Source organism: Zalophus californianus, chromosome 5 (assembly GCF_009762305.2).
Source record: "Zalophus californianus isolate mZalCal1 chromosome 5, mZalCal1.pri.v2, whole genome shotgun sequence".
In the NCBI taxonomy this organism is placed as follows: Eukaryota; Metazoa; Chordata; class Mammalia; order Carnivora; family Otariidae; genus Zalophus; species Zalophus californianus.
Window position 1 is genome coordinate 103,903,426 of NC_045599.1, and position 24,537 is coordinate 103,927,962.

Below are 24,537 nucleotides of genomic sequence, written 5' to 3' on the forward strand. Positions count from 1 at the left end.
CCCCTTTGCCCTCAACCTTGGTCATTTGGACCCAGAGAGGGAATTTGTGCCCCAACCACAAATGGAATGACTGACCTCGTACATTTTTTCTCTTGGGACTCATCAGCTGGATCAAACAATTTTTTTCTGAGTTAGGAACCATACTTCCAAACTCATTTTGCTGTATTAAATGTCAATGGCCACCTTAAAGCATAAAACATTGTATTCATGATGTACAAATCTTTCCAAGTCCAGAGGGCCAATTTTGGTCCAGCAGGTGGCAAGGACAGTAGTCAGAAGGAAGAAGGGGACATTTGTTGAGTGCCAACCGAGTGTCAAGCACTTGCTGAACATTTTCCTCTGTCATTTCTCTCGTTGGATCCTCCCAGGCTCCCTTTGAAGGGGAAAGAACCTTTTCTCTCCCGAAAGGAGACCACTTCCTTTGTCATCCTCTGTTCAGATCAAGGCAGAGACAGTGGATATTTGGATAGCTAAGTAAAGTACAAATTCCTCAGCAAGAAGCTCAATCCCAGGATTCAGATTTCAGCTTGGAGGCCCCTGCTCTGGGGGCTCGCATTTTAAAGAGGATGCCTCTAGACTTACCCTACCACTCCAGTGACTCTCTGACAGCACTCCATTTCACAAATCATGGCATATTAAAAAAATTATTGTCGATTATTTTACTTACCTCTTATGTGTGTTTTTTTTTCTTTTTTCTAGAGAGAAAGTATAGCAGAGTTTTAGAGCAGAAGTTCGCAAACTTTTCTGTCAATGGCCAAGTAGTAAATATTTTAGACTCGGGGGCATACAATCTCTGCTGGACTGCTGTTGTCACGTGAAAGCAGCCATAGACACCATGTAAATGAATGAGAATATCTCTGTTCCAATAAAACTTTATTTACAAAAGCAGACATCAGGCTGGACTTGGCTGGAGGGCTATAGTCTGCCAACCTGTGTTTTAAAACACAGACTGTAGCATCACACTGGGCAAGACTGAATAGCAGCTCAGCCCCTGACTAGTCCTGTAAACTTGGACAAGCTCCTTAACCTCAATAAGGTTCTGATTCCCCCCAAAAAAACATGGGGATAATAATAGTATTTTCCTTCTAGGGTGATTGGGAAGCATACATAAATTAACTTATGTAAAGTACTTAGAACAGAGCCTGTCTTTAAGAATGTTCAATGTTATCAACGTTAGTCTTTATGTTTCACAGGGGCAGGGACCAAAAAGTAGGCAGCCAGGAAACACTTGTCAAGAAGTGAATGAATGAATGAATGATCTCCTATTAGCCTCAGGATGGAAAAAAACAGGATTTACTCTCTGTTGATTTTTTTTTTAAATAGGAAGTAGGTTTTTCTTTTTCTTTTTTAGTAGCATAAAAATTTTCCCCAAGTCTAACCTTTAGCTAGGTTCTCTACATAGCTCAGACCCCAGTATCAGACTAAAATTCTCTCAAAGCCAGAAGAAAATGCAGTCTCCCTTGTGCAAACCAAATATTCTCCCCAACAAAAACATCCCAGAGTATGTATTTCCATACATCCTTGGGAAAATTGATCAAAATACCAGCTTGCTTAGGAAGCATCTTTCTTGGCCAAGCTGCCCACCTCACAGTATCCTGTGTTTTTGAGTTCAAGACTGTGAAAGCCCTCAGTACTATCCCAAACATAATTTGAGGTCATTTCTAAGATATAATTTAACAAATAAGATATTTGTAGAGCTTTACTTTGCTATTTAAAACATTAATTATGGCCACCTTGGAAGGCTTCTTGGATGAATAAATACATAATAAGTATTCACAGATATTTTAATGGCACAGATTAGGAAGGAAACCAACTTTCCCAACTTCCCTGTTATTTGTCCAATTATCCCTATATTTAGAGATGACAAAGGAAATGACTGGTTGATCCATGACACTTCTAAACCATGGTATGTTGGCTCAAATTTTTCAAAAAGTCTAAGATAATTACAGCTATATGACCTATTGGTGAGATCTCATTTTGTCTCCTTGTGGTCTTCAGTAGCTTCAGCTAAGTGCACTTAAGGAGTCTTTCCCCAATTATTATTGAATTTTATACTAGTTCAATCTCAATTTGGCACCAGAATATATATGGCTAGAGCAGCACACTTATCCAGAAGTGATAGAAAAACATCAGCATCTCTGGAAAATAGGTCTAAAGTTGAATAATTTAACAACACTCAAGATTTACTTAGCATTTCAGAAGGGACCCTGTGTCTTGAACATGCATAAGCTTTGTATTTGAGTGTGCCTAATGTAATTATTTCGGTTCTCCTAGCAGCTCTGGGCTAGGCAAAGCATGTATTATTCCCATTCTACAGAAGACAAAACTGAGGGGGACTTGTTCAGGGTGCCCATGATAACTAGTGGGAGAGTTTCATTTACAGCCAGAAGGACACAGAAATATCATAGTTCAGGGGTTCTTCATCTCATTTGTTCTATGGACTCTTTTGGCAGCCTGCTGAATCCTATGGACCCCCTTTCAGAAAAATGTTTTTAAGTGCATAAGACAAAATACACAGGATTATGAACAAAATAAATTATATTGAAATACAGTGACTGAAATATTAAAAAATACATTTTGTGATATATATATTTGTTATATATGTATATAATTAACCTATGAAATATGGCAGGTATAATAACTACCATAATTTTGCAGGGGTGATGAGCATAAACAATATTTTAACATATCTAAAACAACTATAATATGCTATAAAATGTCTGTGATTTCTTTTGGTGAAGAAGTCTCAGATTCTGTTAATATTACTGTGGTCTGTTGCCTACAGTCATAATAAAAGGAGATGCTAGGGGCGCCTGGGTGGCTCAGTCGTTAAGCGTCTGCCTTTGGCTCCGGTCATGATCCCAGGGTCCTGGGATCGAGCCCCACATCGTGCTCCCTGCTCAGCGGGAAGCCTGCTTCTCCTCTCCCACTCCTCCTGCTTGTGTTCCCTCTCTCGCTGCGTCTCTGTCAAATAAATAAATAAAATCTTAAAAAAAAAAAAGGAGATGCTAAAATTCAACTAGAGGTCAGTGAAAATAAGAATGTACTATTTTTCCCCATTCAAATTCCTCACCCTCCCCCCCTGAATATTACCCATGGCCCTATAGGGGTCTGTAGACCTCAAGTAAGAACTCTTAACTCTAGTCCACTCCCTCATAAACAGATGAGGAAACTGAGGGCCAAGGAGGGAAAGAGATTTATCTGGAATGACTCAGCCATATACCAGCAGGGACTAAACTAGAACCTGGGATGAGGGCGCCTGGCTGCTCTGTCCATAGAGCATGCAATGCTTGATCTCAGGGTCATGAGTTCAAGCCCTACATTGGGCGTGGAACCTACTTTAAAAAAACAAGCAAACAAACAAAAAACTACAACCTAAGGGTTGGAAAGGCCTTCCTTACAGGGCTGTTATGAAGGATAAACACACAATAGTCATCTTGCAGAAAAGAGTGTCCATGTGACACAGCCGAAGCACACAGATGGGACTTTCTGGAAATCCCCTTAAAGGGGGAAGAGAGCCAGCCCTTTGCCCTTGTCCCTTTCCTCTTTGGGAGTGGAAGAGGTACATGATGGCCACATTAGAAGGATGGTACAGGCAAACACTAGAAGGGATGGGTCTTTCCCAGCAGTATGGGGCGGCCACACCATTCTTGGACTGCCTACCTCCAGACTTCCCACGTGGGAGAAAAACGCAATCTTCTGACTATTCAAGCCTCTGCTACTTGTGTTCTTTTATGCACAGCCAAACTTACTCCCTCACTGACACAATCCTCTTTCTGGCTGGGTGACGGAGCCTCTCCAAGCTCTCCTCTAGAAGAGCCCCATTCAAGGTTGCTTGGTGAGGGTTCAAGGCTGAGAGGACTTAAGGCAGTGCCTGGTCCAATTTCAAGTGCACAGAAAAAGACAGCTGTTATTACCATTACCGTTTCAGTGCCCCATGGTTCAGTGTGCTTTCTACCAGACTGGCTCTGAGCTTCCAAACCACACACAGCCTCACCAGCCCACCCTACCCTCCTGCCGTGGCTCTGCTACACAGGCCTCCAAGTCAGCCTTGATTTAATGCTTATCATGTCTCACTTGATGAAAAATGCTGACAGAGACAAAACACCTAATAATTAGTGGCTAACACACACAGACCTGGGACAATTAGGTGGTTTGTATAAATTCAGGGACTAAGGCAACTTCTCTCTATTCCTCAGGTTTCTTGCATCAGCCCTGAGAATGGTTTCGGCCAGCAGTACTGACTTCCCAGGAAGAACGTGGCGTGGGAAGTGATTGGAGAGGTTGTGGGGAGGTTGAGAAGGACCCTTCAACACCAAACGCCACCCCCGCCCTGCTCTGTGGCCACTGTGCTGTACCTTCTGCTCCCAAAGCTGGGGTCTGCGGGCAGTCAGGGCATGCGGAAGCCCATGGGCCTTAGGAGGGGCCAATGGGTAAAGATGCAGTTGGGGTTCCCAAAGATGCACTTGGCCTACAGACTTGTCACAGGACAGTGCTGTTTCCCCACTGGGTCCTTTTCCTTCCCTTTGCACTGATGGCGTGGGGACCAAGTGGGATGCTAATGCCTGCCAAAGCAGGCTTCCTTCTCTGTGGGGCCTAGAAGTGAGGCACGTGGCTCTCCACACTCTGCGCTGGTGGGGCCTCTGTAGATGTACTGGGGAGGCTAAAACTTGGCACCCCTTCCAATTAATATCCTTTTATTATCATTGTCTTTTCAAATAACACCATTTAGTGGAGTCTGGGTGGCTCAGTTGGTTAAGCGTCCAACTCTGGATTTGGGTCAGATCATGATCTCAGGATTGTGAGATTGAGCCCCACATTGGGCTCCATACTGGGCATGGAGCTTGCTTAAGAGTCTCTCTCCCTTCCCCTCAACACTCTCCCTCTCTCTTTCTCTCTCCCTCTCTAAAAAAATTAAAATTAAAAAAAAATTTAAAAAATAGTGCCACTTAAAAAATTCAGTAGAGGACCGGCTTAACTTGGAATCCCAGTGCCATTCCCCAGAAGTGACATTAACAACAGTGTGCTCTGTATCCTTCCAGAAGACTTCAATACACTGTTATGGACTGAATTATGTCCTCCCCGAATTCATATGCCGAAACTCTAACTCCCACTGTGACTGTATTTGGAGATAGGACCTCTAAGGAGGTAATAAAGCTTAAATGAGATTGCGAGGTGTGGCCTCACGCCAGTAGGACTGATGGCCTTAATAAGAAGAGGAAGAGACACAAGGGATGCATCCTCACTGAGAAAAGGCCATGTGAGGACACAGCAAAAAGGCAGCCCTCAGCAAGGCAAGGAGAGAGGCTTTGTAGAAACAGTGCAGATGTCTTGATCTTGAACTTTGAGCCTCCAGAACTGTGAGAAAATAAAGTTTTCTGTGATATTTTGTTATGGAAGCATGAGCTGACTAATATACTGACTTAATAATATACATACATGAGCAGGACAATTCATCAAAATATGAAACATGTGTTTAATCTCTATATTTTCCCCTTCCTCCTTTTATCAAGTAGGCAATGAGCTTTTGCAATTCCTTGGCCCAGGGGTGGCTAATGTGTACCTTCTCTTAAGAAGTTTTGTTTCCATTCCCATGAATACTGCATGAAAATACTTGTTTGCCCACATTTGCCCCAAAAGCAAATTGTCAAACTTTGCCCTGTAGATTTTATTCAGTGAGGATGAGGAAGAACTGATTTTCTATAAATAAAAATTCATAGACTCAGATAAATCACCCAGTAGTGCCCCCTTGCACTGGTAAAGCAGAATTAATGTTCCCAGAAAAAAATTCAGGAGAGCATCTTTCATTGTTCCACATACTTATTCTCTCTTTCAGTCTCTTTTGTGGTTGTTCTGAACTGGATAACTTTTGGGGATGCAGGTTAAAGGGTGCAAACTTAAGGTAATGAAACAAATCACCCACTCCTCAGAAACAGGCCAACACTATGCATTGTTTGGTTTCAGAATTTCAGCTACAGTGAGGTACCCATTGACTTTGTGAGCCTAACATCAATTATTTGCAGCATATTCTTGTTCTAGCCCACCCACATGGTTCAAAGGAATCAATCACTGTTTACCAGCAGGCACTTAGGAAGAAAAGAAATTCATTATTTTCTGGTGTGGACAAAAAGGAACAGCAAAAAATGGCATCAACTGTCTACCTTCCAATCTCCTGTCTCCTGACTTCAGGGCAGAAGATACGGAGGGATTGGGGTCCATTTTTTGGGGGAAGGGCTATTTTTCTGCTGGAGTTTTCTTACCCAGAGTTAGTGGCTTCTGCTGGATCAGTGTTCAGATCTTGGATCTCCCCTCTCCCATGTCTGGGAGAGCTGAGGACCGGGTTGGTTGTGAGGAATGGTGCCGATGACCATGATGACACAAAGGAGCAGTACAAGGATGTGACAAGGACCCCCATGCCTGAACTCCTCGTCTTGGCCCTCAGACTGGAGCCAGCTTCTAACTACCCATCTCTTCCACAGTTGTAAATAGGACTATTCTATCCTAGCAGCTGAGTTCATTTAGTGAGGGCTTTCTTTCAGCTGGGCTCCGCTAGGGTGTTGCCGAAAGCTATATTTTGATTTGTGACATATTTTGAGCCAAAATACAATCACTGTTTGAAGACCTATTTTTTACCTTTATTTTTAAAATGAGCAGAAGCATTTGTATGAGAATGTTCCCAAACACAGGCAGAACTAGAACATTAAGAAATATGCTCTATTCTGTGATTACCAACATTTTGTGGACTCTGACCAAACACGTACAGAGTTAGGTCTGTGTTAGCAAAGAGTGGATTTTTTTTTTTTTTTTTTTTTAAGGCTCCAAGAACCATCTTCTGGAACAGGAATGAGACCAGTTAGCTTTTATACTAATTCATCCCAGGGATGTTTTGGCATTTCTTCTAGAGTCCCCTTGCCCCCAGGAATCTACACAGCTAGTCGGCTACTGAACCCAGCTTTCTACTCAAAAATCCCAGGGCTTTCAAGGCATCAGTCTGAAGGAATTGGGAACCCCTCATAATGTTTTCTCTTATCTAGGAAGATTTTTCTAAAGGCTAAAGCACAGACAGTTGTTTTTGTTATAACTTAAAATGAACAGCCCTTTAGATCTTAGATGTAGAGATGCTATTCATTTGGGGGCTTCTTAGTAATCACACTGCTCAGAGCGTTCTTGGAATAGGAGGGAAGACAAGAAAAAATTTGAGTGCTTGCAGAGTTATCTTGACCTCACCTCTCATGGAGACCGATCCTGCCAGTGGCATCCTCTTGGGAAGATAACTAGGACTAGTAGTGTAAGCCCAACTCATGAAGACCTCTTTCTAGAAGATTCTTTCACATCTGGAGGAGGAGGTAGGATTTTGGAAGCAGCAAGATTGACCAGGCGTTCCGTTTGGCTGACTGCCATCCCTTCCCCTGCTGAGAACTTCTGTGATGGAGTCACAGCGCAGCTCCCCGTTACCTTCAGGGTCAGCTCGAAAAGCTTTGGACCAGAAGCCAGCTTCTGTCTGCTCAGCTTTAATTTCAAAACCACAGGCCTCCCTGGCTCACTCTCCTCATTCCATTACAGTGACACAGTGACAGGGTGGGGGTGAATGGGGGCTGCTACAATCTGAGTCTAAACCAGAACTCTGTCCATAGCCTATAATATCTCAAGGTCTGATGGGCATTAGTTCCTGAGAATTAAGAGCAGTAATTGAAGAGTGGACTTACCATCTCCCAAACTGCAGTCATTAGCATATCCACATCATGATTTTTGCCATTTCTGAGGTCCTCTATTATTTACATAAATTGAAACAAGATTTCATCCTTAATAAAATTTGTTTTAAAAGGAAAATTTTATGTCATCTGCATAGTTGAAACACTAGTGACATTTGCTCTAAAGAGAAGTTTTCAGTAAAACTGAATACGAAGAAAACAAAACAGTATTATTAAATTGGAGTTCTAGGGTTGCCTGCCGAAAGCTCTGCTAACTCTTTACTTTAAAAAAAAAATTAGGGGTGGAGGGGGGGAGATTGGCAAGTGGGAGAGGGGTGTTAAGGATTTATGAGCACTGAAGTGAGCCTTTCAATTTGATGTAATCAGAAGTAAAAGAGGCTGAAAAGAGAGCACTTTCTCATTCTATGGTTCAGTATTACAGCCCATTCAGTGTTTTGCTTAAATCATCATGAAGTGGACCCAGTACAAAGGACACCACCTGAGCAGTTATGGCATCTTAAAAAGTTAGGACCAGGAGGGCATAATGAGATCGACTTCCTTCTCGAATAGCTGAGGGGAGATGAGAATAGACAGTTTATCACTTCCGTTTTTCTCTACTGCAGACAATGTTGCAGTAAACACCCTGTACATCTTTGTGCACTTGTAGGACACTCTGTGGGTCAGAGGACTATGCGTGCTCTGCTGAAACCATGTTCACTTAAAATGTTTTAGACATTGCCAAGTTTGCCCTCCAAAATATCTGCACCACCTCACACCTCTGCCCCCCCAGCTCTGTATGCGGTTGCCTCTGTCTCTACATGCTCAATAGATGATCAATGGAAAAAAAATATTTCCTGCTGTGCTTTCAGGGGCCTCCAGAACCCAGGCCACTCTGCGTGTGTATTTTTCTAATGACACAGTAGCCAACCAGCGAGGCTGTGTTCTGGGCATCTCTCCCTCTAGGAATGCCTTCCCCTCCCCTCTGTTTGCCTTTTCAAATCCTTCGAGGTGGGCTGCAGGTCCCCTCCTCAGGTGCTCCTGCCTCAGCCTCTGCCTGGAGGCCTCTGTGCGGTCAAGGTTTATCCAACTGTGTGTTCCACCCCTTGTTCAACATCGCTTAATCTGGAGCTTTTTGGATTTTCCCACCAAAATATCCCCAACAGCAGGGTGAATGTATACCTGAGAAGCACAATTGCAAGTGGCTTAAGGGAGAGGAAAATATCTTTGAAGTCTCATTTTATCTTATAATTCTAGTTTTGTTTTTTTTTTAGATTTTATTTATTTATTTGACAGAGAGAGACACAGCGAGAGAGGAACACAAGCAGGGGCAGAGGGAGAGGGAGAAACAGGCTCCCCACAGAGCAGGGAGCCCAATGCGGGGCTTGATCCCAGGACCCTGGGACCACGACCTGAGCCAAAGGCAGGCGCTTAACAACTGAGCCACCCAGGCGTCCCTGTTTTTTTTTTTTTTTTTTTTTTTTTTAAGATTTTATTTATTTATTTGACACACAGAGACACAGAGAGAGCCCAAGCAGGGGGAGCGGCAGGCAGGGGGAGAAGCAGGTTCCCCACTGAGCAGGGAGCCCGATGATGCGGGGCTCCATCCCAGGACCCTGGGATCATGATCTGAGCCGAAGGCAGACGCTTAACTGACTAAGCCACCCAGGTGCCCCTAATTCTAGTTTTATATTACAAATGTTTTACATCTTGTCCCATCCAGTAAAATTGCTGCTCCAGGAGATGCCCCACGTTTATCCTCCCACGGTGTGGAGTCCCTGGCACATCTCTGTATAGCCCAGGTAGAAAAAAGCAGCCTGGGCTTTAGCCTCCTCCCTAGTCTGCAAACTCTCCAGGAAAGGGACTTGGATTTGGGCTTACCTCTCCCGCACAGCGCGGAAGTGCAGTAAATCAGTGTTACTTGCACTTCCTGCCTCTTTGACTTGTCTCCTCCTGGAGAGGGGAAGGATGAGTCATACAGAGACCCTCAGCATTGTAAAGGGCTGTGAGTATGGAGTCTCTAATCGCTTTTAGGGTGTGATGCCTGCAAAGATGTGAGTTAGTTTCCTATTATTGTTGTAACAAATCACTACAAACTTAGTGGCATAAACCAATAAAAATGTGTTCTCTCACATTTCTGGAGGCTGGGAGTCTGAAATTAGTTTCACTGGGTTAAAGTCAAGGTGTCAGCAGTTCCTTCTGGAAGCTCCAGAGGAGACTGTTTCCTTGTCCTGTCCAGCTTCCAAAGGCTGCCAGTGTCTTCCGGCTCCCCTTCTCTCATCTTCGAAGTCAGCTGCGCCGCAGCTTCAAACGTCTTTCTGTCCTAATTCAGATTTCCACAATGTCTGGCTAGCTGAAACACCAATGCGGGGCTCAGAGGAAGTGGGCAGGGCAGTGCAAGCTGAATTGCAAAGCAACTTCGTTCTTTTACACTCCGTCGCTTAGGTGCGGGGGACAGCAGGTGGCGCCGGGGTCCGCCTCAACGCCAAACTTGTCCCATTCGGAGCACCTGCTCAGGGAAGGGAGCGTGGAGCGGTCTCGGTCACTGCAGTGTCTAAAGAACTGTTTCCCAGTCTCTGCACGTACGGAGGAAGGACGCCTGGCTCAGGGCGGCGAGAAGCGGCCCCAGGAGGCTTCATCCTCTGCTGCGCCCGCAGGAGACTCGCGCACCCGGGTGAGCACTGCGCCCCCGCCCGGGGCCCAGCGATCGGAGCTCCAGACAGTGGCAGAAAACGCAGAAACCTAATGCCAAATATTATTGTGAGCCTGCAAAAGGAGGACACTGAAACCTCTTAGCGTGCTTTAAAGTATGAAAACAACTGCTGTTTGATATCTGGAAATGGGTTCCTGGAGCTTCTTACAACACGGCCATTTTGCCTCCAGGAGGCAGGGGTGGGGAGGTCAACGATCTTGGACTTCTGGGTCAGATGAGAGGCTTACTTTCTCGGAAGCCATCCTGGGTTTAAGGCAGATGGCAGGCATGTCACGCCTGGAAACCACCCCATCAGGGCTTAGGGAGAGAGAAATCGGCTCTTTCAACTCGGTATTTAAAGTGGGTCTCAGAAGACAGTAGACCCTACAGGGGATCTTGAGGGAGTAAAACCTAGTCCTGTTCCTTTTGGGGTGGTACTGAAGTACGGTGCTTCTCAAAATGACCACCTGGAACATTTGCTAAAAATGCAGATTGTTGGGCTTTACCTTCACCTGGTAAATCAGCTGGAGGAGGCTCGAGGTGAGCCTGTATTCTTAATAAGCCCCTGAGCGGTTCTTCTACTCTGAGTTTGAGAACCACAGTGCCAGCTCTTGATATCCAAAGTAGGCAAGTTTTGGTACAAGAGCCAGCCTCTGGGCACCCATCCCCTTCCAAAGTGACTAGCTCTAGTCCTGCCGGTGGCAGGGTACAGACTAGGTCAGGTGAGTATGAACAATCAATGTTTCTGTCTAGTCATCCCCACCTATTACACTTCAGATCTTCTTAAAAAGTCTTCCCAAGTATTTCTGACAGACTCTTGTGAAGCCCTTTCTCCTACCACCTCCCTAATAATTGCTTCCTGTAAGCTGCATGAAGGAGTGCCTGGAAGTGTAACCACCCAGCTCGATCTCGAGGCTCTCGCCCTTGGGGCTAAGGCCCGGCCCTCTCAAAGCTGCAAACCCTCAAGGGCCAGCTGGAGGTGTCTTCCCTTCAGATCTCACAGGGCCCCAGCCATGCTTTGTTCCAAGCAGAATGGCCCTGTTTCTAGCTCAGGGTCAGATTTTGTCACCAGGGCGCAGAGGCCGCATTGCCTGGGCTCCCAGGTGACCCAAAGCCCTCTGAGGGAAGAGCTTCTTCAGAGATTAGAAGTGGTGTGCTGGTAAGCTGCCTTCCAAACAAGAAAACCAAAGTCCTGATTTGTAGTGTTTGCCGAATTCTGCGGCATGAATATTCCCAGGGCAGCAGGCTTTAAGCTATACCAGTGTGATGTCCCTGAGTGCAAAGTTGGAAAGCCATGCCGATAATCGGCCCCATCGCTGTTAAAAGGCAAGTTTAGCTCATCACTACCTGAGACCTGGCCAGGGACCAGATACCAAGACATCATTCACTTGCGGAACAAACTTTTTAAAATTTAATTGAATTTTTTAAATAAAGATTTTATTTATTTATTTGAGAGAGAGAGTGAGCAGGGGCTGAAGGAGAAGCAGGCTCCCCGCTGAGCAGGGAGCCTGATATGGGACTCCATCCCAGGATCCTGAGACCAGGACCCGAGCCGAAGGCAGATGATTAACAGACTGAGCCACGCAGGTACCTCACTCAACAAATTTTTAATGAGTGTGGGCTGTGTGCCAATTACTACTCTCTGATTTGGGGATCCAGAAATAAATACAGTGGGTCACCTTCTTGCCTGGGTGGAGTTCACATTCTAATGGAGGAGACAGCCAATAAACAAGCAAGTAAATAAGTTAAGTAAGTAAGTAAGTAAATAAATAAATAAAATCAGTTCATGACAAGTGCTGTAGAAAAGGGAAAGCCAGGTAAGGAGCCACAGTGATCGGCGATCTGTTTTAGAACACGTGATCAGGGAAGGCCTCTCTGAGGTGATGACATCTGATCACCAAATGGAATTGGGGGGAAGCTGTTGTGGGAGAGAGACAAGAGATCAGTTGGGGACTTGTTAAGTTTGAGATGCCTGGGCTGGTGGCACAGTTTGGGAGTGGTCACCGTGTGGATAGAATTTAATGCCACAGGAGTGGGGGCAGTCACTGGGGAGTAAAGAGAAGGACCCAAGGACTGAGCTGTGGGGGGCTTCAGCACTTGAGGGGATGGGAAGAGAAGATTCTCTGCCGTTCAGAAGGAGAGTGGTCAGCAGGTTGCCAGCTGTGTGAAAGAAGTGCTTGAAAACAAAGAGGAGCAGGATCAGTTGTGTTGAATGCTTCCAAGAGGCGGGAAGATGAGGGCCAAGAAGAGACTTGGTTTTAGCAGCATCAGGGTCCTTCGTGACTCGACAAGCACGGTTCCCAGGGCGTGATGGGGATGAAAGCTGTTGCAATGGATGAGAGAGGGAATGGGGGGCACAGAGTGGAGACATGGATGGAAACACAAAGAGGGGATTTGTCAAGGGAAATAAAGAAGTAGTTTGGTAGCTGGAGGACATGGGATGGGGGTCAACAGAGAAAGAAAGGTAAAGACTGGAAAAAAGGGGATTATTGTCCCTCTGCCCCCAGATGCCCACCTACAAAATTGCCCTTCTTGCAGGCTTCTTTGGTTCTGTAAATGTCAATTTATGCAACTAGCTGCCTGGGAGGGTCACCGGACCGCCAGCGCAGCAGGCCCAATCAGACCATGAATCCCAGATTCGGTTTGCCTGGCATTCCTGCCTCATTCCCATCACCGAGGCTGAGCAGCTAGATGGTTCTGTCTAGTTCATCACCGTACCCTACGCATGCCTGGTTTGGAGGAGGCCCTCAGCAACGTATGGGGAACGGTGCTGAAAGAGCACCTGTCCCTCAGGGACCTTTGGAACGACACTGAAGCTCCAGCACAACTGTGCTGGGATATCTGGAGCTTGAACCTTGTGGTGGGGGAAGATCCTGAAAGAATCTCCCCGCAGGGGATTCCCAGTGGTGGTGGGGGGTGCGCAGAGAGAAGACCTGCCCAAGGGGTTCCCTTGGATGGGTCCCAGCCGGGTGCTGGCCCACTCCCGGGGCTCTCTGGGAAGCAGAGCGGTCTGGCTGGAGAAGCCCTGCAGAGTCTGCTCTGTCGGAGGGACCACCAGCTTCTGCCTTTGGAGCCCCTTCCTGAGAAATCTGCTGAGCCTGTCCTGGGATCAGGGAAGGAGGGAAGGAAGGAGGTTGCTTTAGCCCTGCCCGCTGCGGTAGTGCTTCCTTATCAAACCCGGCTCTGCAGAAGCTCAGGAGCAGTGGCCTTGAGCTGGATTAGTTGTGTGGTCTGGACCCCTCCACACCTGGCTGAGTCAGCATGCTCCGTCCTTCATATATGTGCACGCACACATGCAGAACATCTTCACGGCTGGATTCACCCGTTGGATGGGGATTGACCGGACATTCCGGTAGTGAATGACTGGATGACTGTTTGTGATGTTCATCCACATTTCTGCCCCACGCATCCTTTTCCTGACATTCAAGCAGGCAGCAGGTTTTGTGAGGCGTGGATGGGGGAAGCAGGAGAAGCATGCAGGGTTTCCTGGCTTTCTTTTCTAAAAGCCCAAGACCAGAGAGAGGGCAGAGGTCGGGGGAAGGAGAAGGGAGCTTGGAGAACCAGGAGGGTGAGAGGCCCTTCTTCGCACATACAAAGGAGGGTTCCTCAGGCTGGGCATGCGCAGAGCAAGATTGGTGGGCGCTTGATTCAAAGCCTGGCTCTGTCCCCTGGAAGCCACATTCTTCTGAACTACTTAAACTTCTCTAAGCCTAAAAATGAGACAATTATATTGCCTATGTCACTGACACATGTTCTTGTGACATTATGGCTTTAGTCCCAAGGTTCTGGATTGTTCGTGCTTGCTATGGGCTGACTTGTACCCCCCCACCTCAAATCATATGTTGAAGCCCTAACCTCCAGTACTTCAGAATGTGACTGTATTTGGACATAGGGTCTTTAAAGAGGTTAAATAATGTAAAATGAGGTTATTAGAGTAGGCCCTAACCCAATATGACTGGTGTCTTCATAAGAAGAGGACATTTGGACATAGTCATGCATGGAGGAAAGACCGTATGAGGACACAGGGAGCCAGAAATTTATTTCTCACAGTTCTGGAGGCTGAAAGTCTAAGATCAAGGTGTAAGCAGGGTTGATTTTCTCTGAGGCCCCTCTCCTTGGCTTGTAGATGGATGTCCTCTCCCTCTGGTAGTGTGTTATGGCAGGCCTGGCAAACTAATACAATACTGAATAAACTTTGGAGGTCCTGGAGGTTGGGGAGCACAAATCTGCCTCCCCTAATTTGGATGAGGAAAAAAATAAAACCATGTAGATGCATACAAAAGAATCTTATTCAGCCTTAAAAAAGAGAGAGAAATCCTGCCATTTGAGACAACATGGGTGAACCTGGAGGACATTGTGCTAAGTGAAATAAGCCAGACACAGAAAGACAAATACTGTATGATCTCACCTCTCTGTGGAATCTAACAAGCTGAAGTCATTAAAATGAAGAGTAAAATGGTGGTTGCCAGAAAGGGGGAGGAAAGGGAGATGTTGGTGAAAGGGTACAAGGTTCTAGATATGCAGGATGAGTAAGTTCTGGAGATCTAATCTATAGCATGGTAACTATAGTTAAAAAAACTGCATTGTATACTTGAAATTTGCTGAGAGTAGACCTTAAGTGTTCTTGACACATATACCTAAAAGGTAACTATGTGAGGTATGTTAATTAGCTTGAGTGTGGTAATCCCATTTCACAGTGTATACATGTATCAAAACATCAATTTGTACACCTTAAATACATATAATTTTTATTCGTTAATTATATCTCAATAAAGCTGGGGAAAAATAATCAAACCACAAAGCACATCCCTTCCTGGCCCAATTTCCTGTTCTATCCTATCATGCTCTGTCTCCTTGGCAAGTCAAGATCAGAAGGTGCCAGACCTCAAATCTTGCCCAGCATTTCATTAGCTCTGTCAAGAGAGAATGAACACATTTTGAGAACCAGTTAGGCACTAAGGGTAATGGTTATGAGCAGGGGCTCCAGGGTCAGACTGCCTAAGTAGAAATCTTTCCTTTCTAGTCATCCGTTACTGTGTAAGAAACTCGTGGTGGGAAACAGCCGTGGTGACTTATTGTTATCTGTTGCAATTCTGGGGGTTGATGGGGCTCAGTCGAGCAGCCCTCACTCAAGAATCACTTACAGGTCTGATGGTGGAGGCTGGCTGGGTGTTCAGTTGGCAGAGACATCTGCATTTGGCCTCAGCTTCCTCAGAGCAGCAGATGGGTTCCTCTGCTCCTGCTTGTTGCTCATCTCTACTTAGCCACGTCTTCAGATCCAGCTCAGAATGCCACTTCCTCCATGAAGCCTTTCTGATTCTGTGCAGATGGCATGAACTCTTTCTCCCTCAAATTCCCAAAGCCCTTTATTTATGTGGCTCCAATGACACTGAGTAATCACAATAGCCTTTTACTGAGCAATGACCAGGTGCCAGGCTCTGTACTAAACACACCACATGCCTTACTGAAACTGATCTTCACAACAACCCTCTGATGAAGGCTAGTTGGAAGAAAGGCAGGCAGGGACAAGCCTCCCCCCCTGCCACCCTGCCCCTGCCCTAAAAAGAAACCACCCTTCAAAGGATTTTACACCACCCTGGAAGGAGCCCTCCACTTTTTCCCATGTGATAGATGACAAAAACCTGACAGGGTGACAGGCACCTGGAGGGTTAATCAGATTACAACAGCCTGCCAACAAGCCTGTAAAAACCCCTAGACTTAGAAACTCTGGTGGCAACCCTCTGGGATCCCCTCCCTCTTCGGGAGCTCTGTACTATCACTTTACTATCACTCAATATACGTTGCTTTGCTGCCCAACACTCTTCATCTGGTCTACCTCTTCATTCTTTGAAGCGGTGAGACCAAGAACTGTGGGCACTAAAGGAGGAGAAATCCTGTAACACCTTGAAGACAGGTATGGTCATGCCTGTTTCACAGATCATGGAAACTGCCCCGCCGAGACAGTAGGTGATTTGCCCAAGTAGGCAAAACTAATCAATGGGTGAATCAGAATTCTCACCCGGTTCTGTCTGACTCTGTGGTTCTCATGCTTAACCCTTGTGCTACTGGAACTCTTTCTACCTCGTATATAAGGTTTTTGAGTTCAATGTCCTCTTCCAGACTGAAATTTTCATGAGAGCAAAGCTGGGTTTTCTTCTTTGTATCCTTGGCTCCCAACTTGTGTAGGTGCTCCACGATCATTTGGGGAATAAACGAGAGAACACACGGGTGAGTGAAGTAGGGTACAGGAGTCCCTGGAGTATATGGTGTAAGTGCTTGCTGGCCCCGGCGGCATTTGATGGAGACGGGAATATGCTTCCCACAGGGGCTGCACTGCACGTGAGGACAGTCACCAGATTTTAGTGCTGTCTTCTTCTCCCGAGCAGGCCTTTTATGAGGACGCCATTTCTCTGAATGAGGCCATTAGCAGGAACCAAAGCTGTTTGTCTTACTAATCCCGATAAAATTGTCACCCCAAACAGCTTGTCCCTGAGGATTGCGCCTTGTGGGAGGAGAAGAAAAGCTGGAGTCACAGATTGGCAGGGCTTAGTAGTTGTCTCTGGTTCGGTGTTCCTGATTGTCAGTCAGTAGACAGAGGCCGAGAAAGGAATGGGGACCTAGGACCTGGCGTTCAGACTCCCATTGCCACTGAGGGGTGTGTGAGAGCACTAACAACGGAAACACAGGGGGTGTCAGGCAGTGGGGACCCAGCTGACATTCTCCAGATGTCACTTCCTACAGGAGGCCTTCCCTGATCAGAACTTTCCCTTCCTCCATCATCAGGTTGGAGGCAGAAGCCCCTGCCATGAGCTCCCATAGCCCCCTGTTCTGCTCTTACAGCATGTCCATACTCATGCTAGGGACATTAGTTACTCATTCATTCAAAAATATTTGAAAACAAATATTTGAGCAACTGCCATGTGTCAGGCACCACTTTAGAGGCTGAGACTGTAATAGTGAACAAAACAGACAAAAATCTCCACCCCCCATGGAGTGTGCATTTCTAGTGTGTGTGTGGGGAGACAAACATATCAACAGGTGGAATATAGAACACACTAGGTAGTGACAAGTGCTATGGAGAAAAATAAAGTGTGGAGGATGCCCCAGCGCGGACCAGGTGGCAATGGCGGTGGGAAGGTCAGAGGAATCAGGTGACCCCTGAGAAGTGACACTGGAGCATAAGTGTGAAGGAGGTGAGGGAGGAATGGGCTCTAGGCAAAGGGACCAGAAGCGCAAAGGCCCTGAGTGGGGAGTTGGACTCCCCCAACCTGAGGAATAGCTGAGGCAGCCTGGCTGCAGGGAAGGGAGAGTAGGGGAGAGGAGCAGGGGAGAGGGGGAGGGAAGGGGAACAGATTATACCTCTGTCCCTGTCCCACCTCCCAACACCCATACTTTAGCAAATTAACATGCAAACCAAGGTTCTGACTCTAGCCACACCACCCAGGAGTTAAGTCACCCATTGCCTAGGGGAAGGTTTTCTAGGGAAAGCCAAAGAAAAGAGTGTCAAGTTCTTGGCTTTTAAGTTTCAGAAGGCCAGGTATAAGATGGGAAACTATAGAAGGATGCAAGTTCTCCACACTGACCCAGGCCTCCCTCCGTATCCTCCCCTGATTCTCAGCCAGGCTACATAAAGATTCCATGGGCTGGCAAGGTAGGGTGGAGATGGTCCTGAAGGGACCTTCTGAGAGGAGATGGGGCAGCCAGAGGCCACCAGGTCTGCTTCCAGGACCAGGTAGAAGTTAACCCCGAATCTGGGGTGAGGAGTGGTTGCTCTTCTACTCCTTGTCACCAAGAGGCTGACGGCAACCAGGACAACATCACTCCTCATCTGGAGGAGTGATGCTCAATGCTTTGCCCAAGTGCCATCCAACCCCTTTCCAAGAACCCAGGGCACTTAACCGTCACCGTCAAGCTCCAGACGGAAGATGGAGCCTGACACTCAGGGTCTCACCAAGTGAGGAAGGTTCTAGATCCCCGACTCTGGTTATATACTCCAATGGGATTGCCTGCTGCCTGCCCACCTCTCATCCCGGCTGAGCTCCATGAGGGCTGGGTCGAAGACGTTCTTCTTTCTGTGTGTACCTCTCTCTGGATTTGACTTCTTCTATATTTTCAGGGAGTCAAATCTGTTGAGAAGTTTATAACCTGGGTTTCATATGTCCGTTGGGAGATTTGGGGGGCAAGAATTGTAGGTGAAAGTTGGGCTGTTACACTCACTTCTTTCTGGTTTTCATCAGATTCTTAAAGGAGCTGCTGATGCAGGAAAAGTTGAGAATTGCTGGAATGGGGAATATATAATGTCACCCACAAGTACTAAAAATAGTGCCTACTCTGGGCCAAACTCATGTTTTGTTTCATCCCAAACTTGTGGGGTACGTGCTAACTATATTGTCAATTTACATGCAGGGCAATTGGCTGCAAGGGAGGTCAAGGCACCTGGATCAAGTAGTAGAGCTGAGCCTTGAACCCAAGTGTGTGTTCAGAGCAGCTCTGTGTGCCCCGCAGGCCCCTCCCCGCCGCCTGCCTTTGCTCCCCATCATAGGATGCACTAGCCCTAAGACATCCAGACGTCCCTCACGCACCCATTCTGGCTTTGTCACCCTGGAATGTTCTATAACTTCTATTAAATTTCATTTTCCTTTCAAATTTGGGCTGAACTCCTCTTTGAGTAAAGTGTTTGTTCATGCTGTAGGACACAAAATTCTTTTACTCTGTTATAAATCTGTCTTTCTTCTTCAAGGTGGACCCTGAGTCCTAAAACCCTGGACTTTAGTGAATGACACAGAATTTGTTTTCTTTGTCCATTTATTCAGATTTCCTAAACTTCATATGTCAAAGTAAAGCTTGAATAGGTAATACCTCTGCTAATAGCTATCGCTCATCAGATGTTTCCAAGTGACTGACATGGGGTTGATTTATACTCAGGAACTCATTTGATCTACCTCTGAGGTAGGTACTATTATTATTTTATAGTTAAGAAAACTGAGGTTTAGACCGGTAACATGAGCTGCTCAAGGTCACAGAGCTACTAAATGGCAGAGGTGGGCTTTGGACCCAGATCTGGAGAACTATTACCCCATTTTGCCAAGCCACTTCCCTCTTCACTTTGGTTGGCAGGTGTATTCCTGTGCATGTCTCAGTGGTGACAATGACCCAGGAGTGTTTGGGTGGCTGGATTCAGTAGGACTGCTTTGCTGCCAGTGGGGAGGTCAGAGTAGAGAAGACTTGTTTTCCCCAAGGGCTCTTGAATTCCAGGCCCTCTTTCAGTCTGACCACAGTGAGGTAACCTGAAGAGGTAGCATAATACAGACTCTGACTGGAGTCCGATCTGGAACCCAGCACCCTGTGAGGATGTGTACCACTGCTTGGCCACCTTTCCTTTTGGAAAAGGGCAGTAGGTTGCTGTTGCCTTCCTGTGTCTCCTGAGTGGCCTCCAAACACCAGTGATGTGTGAGGTCATCAGAACCAAGCAGCTCAGGAAATGCCTTTGGTGCCTATGGCTTCAGGTATCTGTGGTCCAAATTACAACTTGCGCCTGCCCAGTGAGCCACACTTCGGTGTTTATACCACAATTATCTCACTGAATCCTTTGGGATTCCTGATAGGCTGTGATGATCATGTCCACTTGATAGATGGGAAAACAGGCCAGAAGAGGCAGGGGGTGAACTGCTCAAGGTGATACAGAGCCAAGAGTTGAACCCAGGTCCTACTGACTCCAACTTGCTTGCACTAAACCAGTGATTTTCAGACCTCATTCTGTGGAACCCTCGGGTGCTTGCGGCAGGCCAGAGGGAGGGGCTGAGGAGGAGGGCAATCAAGGGGTTGAGGCTCTGTTGTCCCTTTCTTTCTTTACTCTGGTCCACAATTATGTCAGGAATCTGTGTAAGGCCTGTTTGAAAGATCTGTGTTGCTAACAAAATGTTTTCAGAGGACTGCTCCAAACTGCTCCTTCTTCCCTGGAAATTGGGTTCAGGCTCTTCTTTTCCTAGGACTCTTATCTGTATTGAGGCAAGAAGACATCTGCTCTCTACTGGAGGATGTACTCAACCCCAACATGGCAGCACAAGGGAGTATAAAAGGTACTGGACAGGGAGGCCTAGTTCTAGGGTCCTAGTCCTAGTTCAGTGTCACTTAGTCAAGTTATTTATCTCAGTCTCCCTATCTGTAAAGATGAGGGGATTGGTCTAGATAATTCTGAAAATTCAGTTTAGCTCAAATAACCTGTGGATCTGGGATATCATCACGCTTAGTTCATGGGATCTTAAACAGGGATGAGTCATTCGAAATTGTATAAAAATATTATATATATATATATATAGTGCATTTTTTTTCTGGAAGGAGAATGTACAGCTTTCATCAGAGTCTCAAAGGGGTCTCTGACACAGAACATCTAGCTTCTCAGGACTTTTTCTTTCTATTTTTTTTTTTTTAGACAGAACTGGTGGGAGATATTTCTCCTTTTGGGGGGGTTCAAGTTGTAAGAATGGTGTGAAAAAGCTATTTGCAGAAAGGAAATGAGGAAAGATAAGCAGAGCTAAAAGATGAAAGCTAAATGAAAGAGTTAGAGCCTTCTGAGCAAGCTGACAATCTTGTTTAAGCTCCTGGATGCAGCCATGCCTGATACCCCTACACTTTTCAGTTACATGAACTATTGCTCCTTTTCACTAAGCATTTTCTATTCAATCACCAATAGAAGAAATGATTGATGCACTAACATTATTAGAAAAGTCTCCTGCCATTTGAAAAAGTATGAAGCTCAGCAAAGGGAAAGCAAAGTGGGAAGAAAAGGGATTGAGGTGGATGTGTTCCTGTTACGCTTTTTTTGAATTTCAGGGAAGAAAAATGCTCCGTTTTGTTCCCCATCCTATATTTATATTTATAATAATAATTATTATTTTAGCAAATTGGAGGCTTTTAGAGACAGAAAATAACTTAGAATCAATACCATCATTACACAGATGGAAAACCAAATCCAGAAAGGGAATGTGACTCTCTTGAGGTCATGCAGTAAGTCAATGGGGGTTACCTTCTCCCAGGCATGCTCCTCCTCTCTGTGTGACTTTCCTCAGTGCTTCTTTCCCAGGCAGGCTCCTCAGTGAGCAGAGCTTATGAGGCTTTTTGTGCTCATGTATGTTGCTTGGTCACCTGGCTCCATATCCTATCCAGAAAATCCTTCAGTCTGGACTTCTTTATCAGGTTCCCTGGACCCAGGTAAATAATGGAGTGTTTGGCCTTGGGGTGCAGGGAGGAGGTGAAAGGAACCAATCCATCTCTCTGTCTGAGTCCCATCCCTCTCAAGTGACAGGCCTGCCTACTCTCCTGGCCACAGAGCCCCAGCTGGGATTGGGGTCCCTAGGACCAAGCCAGACATTGCCCCGTGTTGTCCACAGCAGAAGGATTAGATACTACTAACGGTCCAAAGCAGGCAAGCAGGATTTATGGGACCAATCCACCAGCTCACTTTCAGCCACAGGGTCAGATCTGTTTAGCCCTGGAGGGCAATAACGGCAAGGGTAGAAGGGGGGCCAAGGGGCCCCAGCACAACTATTGGCCACAGGACCGGGGAGACGGACGGGGGACAAACCTGAATGGGAAAAGGAAACTCCAGATCCTGCCCACCTCCCCGTTCACAAACTGCTCAAAGGCGCACAGGAGAAATGACCTTTAATGTCCAATTTGTTTCCAACCCCGCCCAAGTGCCATCATTAAGTGAAGTACAAGGAAGGGCTTGAGAGGTATGAAGTCACGAGACAAACAACGCCCCCGCTGCCTTCCGGGCGCACACTCGCTCTGGCCCCGCGCGGGCGGCCCCCCCCCACACACACATGCAGACCACACGGACACCGCACAGACACACGCACGTGTACCCACGGTTAAATACATGTACAAGGGACTCGTTTGGATATGTACAGAGAGAGAGAGAGACGGAAATCCCGGCCGGCGTCGGGTCCCCCAGGCTCTCAGCATGCTCGGCCCAGCTCTCCGCGCTGTACCTGGCACCCATGCCCCTGCCAGAAAAGCAGCTGCCCCCCTCCCCCCCCGGACCCTCCCCCACCCCGGGCCCGCGTCTCCAGGAGCCGACGTCCCCTCCCGCCCTCCCCCCCACGATGGTTTCCTCCCCCCCCTCGGGGGGGACCCTAAAACTGCACGGGCGCCAGGGGCATGTTGGTTTTGAAGCCCGGCTGCCCGTTGGCCACGTCGGTCGCGGCCTCGCAGCCGCCGTTGCTGGCGCCGCCGTCGTCCCCGGGGCTCTCGGGCTCGGCCAGGAGCTTGAAGGTGAAGAGCGGGCCCGAGTCGTGGCGGCCGCGGCGGCCGGGGGGCTCGGGCGCGGGCAGACTCAGGAGCGCGCCGGGCGCCTTCCACTCGGGGAAGGCGCACAGCTCGACGGACGGCGGCGCGCCGCGGCCCAGGTAGCCCGGGCTCGGCGAGGCCGAGGGCAGGGTCCGCTGGCTGCCGCTCAGGCAGCTGCCGCTGTCGTCCAGCGAGTCCTTGCGCGACTGCGAGCGCTCCAGCGAGCCGCCGCGCGTCCACGGCCGGTAGGTGTAGGCGCAGCCGCCCAGGCGACGGCGACGGCGGCGGCGGCGGCGGCCGCGGCACTGGCACCCGAGGATGCGCACGAAGGCGCGCTTGAACTCCTTGCTGGAGCACGGGTAGATGATGGGGTTGAGGCAGCTGTTGAAGTAGCCCAGCCAGAACACCACCTTGAACACGGCGTCGGGGGGCTTCAGGGTGGAGAACAGGGAGCCTGCAGCGGGGAGGGGGGTGGGTGGGCACAGGGGCAGAAAGACAGACGTCAGTTCGTGAGTAGTCGGGCCCTCTCCGCGCGCTCCGCCTAAACGCCGGGAACGCGCGGCACCCCCGCCGCCACGGCTCTGCCCAGGCCACCTTCTCTGCCCGGAGTGCTCTCCTTTCCATCTCACAGTGAGCGAATCCGACATTCCTTTTTAGGGCCAACCTCGATGACTTCCGCTTCACCCCTAAAACCTTTTCTGGTCTAGCTAACCAGCACCTAAGCTCCCATTTCTCTCGATTTCCCGGGACAACGCTTACCACTTTCTACCCCAGCGATAATCATCATCACCTGCATTCGCACAGCTCTTAGGTCGGAAGCATTGTGCTAGGCGCTTAGCTATATTATTTTGTCCTACAGAAAGGCCTTGAAGCAGACGCCGATTTATTTCCATAGTAAATATGAGAGGTATTAAAGACCTAAATGTGAAAGGTAAAACTTTAAAGGTAAAAGAAGACAACGTAAAGGACGATCTTTTTGATCTAGGGGGTGAAAGAAACACGACTTAACACTTCAAAAAGATAAACTGTGAGGCAAAGATGCGAGAAGATATTTCCAATGTTTAAGACTGCCAGGGCATCGATGTTTAGAATATATAAGGAACTCCTGTAAATCAACAAGAAAAAGAGCATTCCCAGTAGAAATGTGGGCAAAGAAAATGAACGGGCAATTTACAAAACAGGAAACCTCAGGGCTAACGAACATAGACCAAGATGCTCAAAATATTAGGGAGTCAAATAAATTACAATGAAAACCACAACAAGATACAACGTATCTGTTAGGCTGGCAAAAATCAGAAAGCTGGAGAGTGCTAGATGTAGGTAGGGTTGTGGGGACAGGGGGGAGCCTTCTGCATGGCTGGTGGGGGCACAGGCTGTGAAGCAGTTCTGGAGACTCTGGCCCCACTTGGTCTCATTAATTATATATACAGACTTCTTGACCTAGCAGTTCTGCTCCAGGGCATAGATCTCAAAGAACTTTCACACAGGTCCATAAGGGGACATGCATGAGTATATTCAGAGCAGTGCTGCTTATGGTGACAGAGAGTTGGAGAGAACCTAGGTGTCCCTCACTGGGAATTATGGAAAAGTAGACTGGGGTAGATGCCTAGCACAGCGATTATGTTGCACTTAGAGCCCTGGATGGCATGTCCATATGGCACTATGGAAAGATCTTAAAAACATCATTCTTTATGAACGAATAGGAAACAGAATGGAGATTTACAACATAATACTATTTAAGTAACACACCAAACAACCACACACATTTTGCAAAAAAACTTCAAATAATGTCAAACACAAAATAGTTGCCTAAGGGTGTAGGCAGAGGGAAATGGAAATAAAAGGAAATCAATCAATAAAATACAA

At 47.2% G+C, this 24,537-nt stretch overlaps 1 protein-coding gene across 1 annotated transcript in view; it reads right to left on the bottom strand.

Moving 5' to 3' along the window:
* Window positions 1–22,029: 22,029 nt before the first annotated feature.
* Window positions 22,030–24,537, bottom strand: part of ADRA1B (adrenoceptor alpha 1B) — a 49,223-nt gene continuing 46,715 nt past the window's right edge. Inside the window, exon 2 of the mRNA XM_027604294.2 lies at window positions 22,030–23,125. Within this exon, the coding sequence (XP_027460095.1) occupies window positions 22,518–23,125 (608 nt within the window). The 3' untranslated portion in view covers window positions 22,030–22,517. The remainder of the gene's footprint in view (window positions 23,126–24,537) is intronic.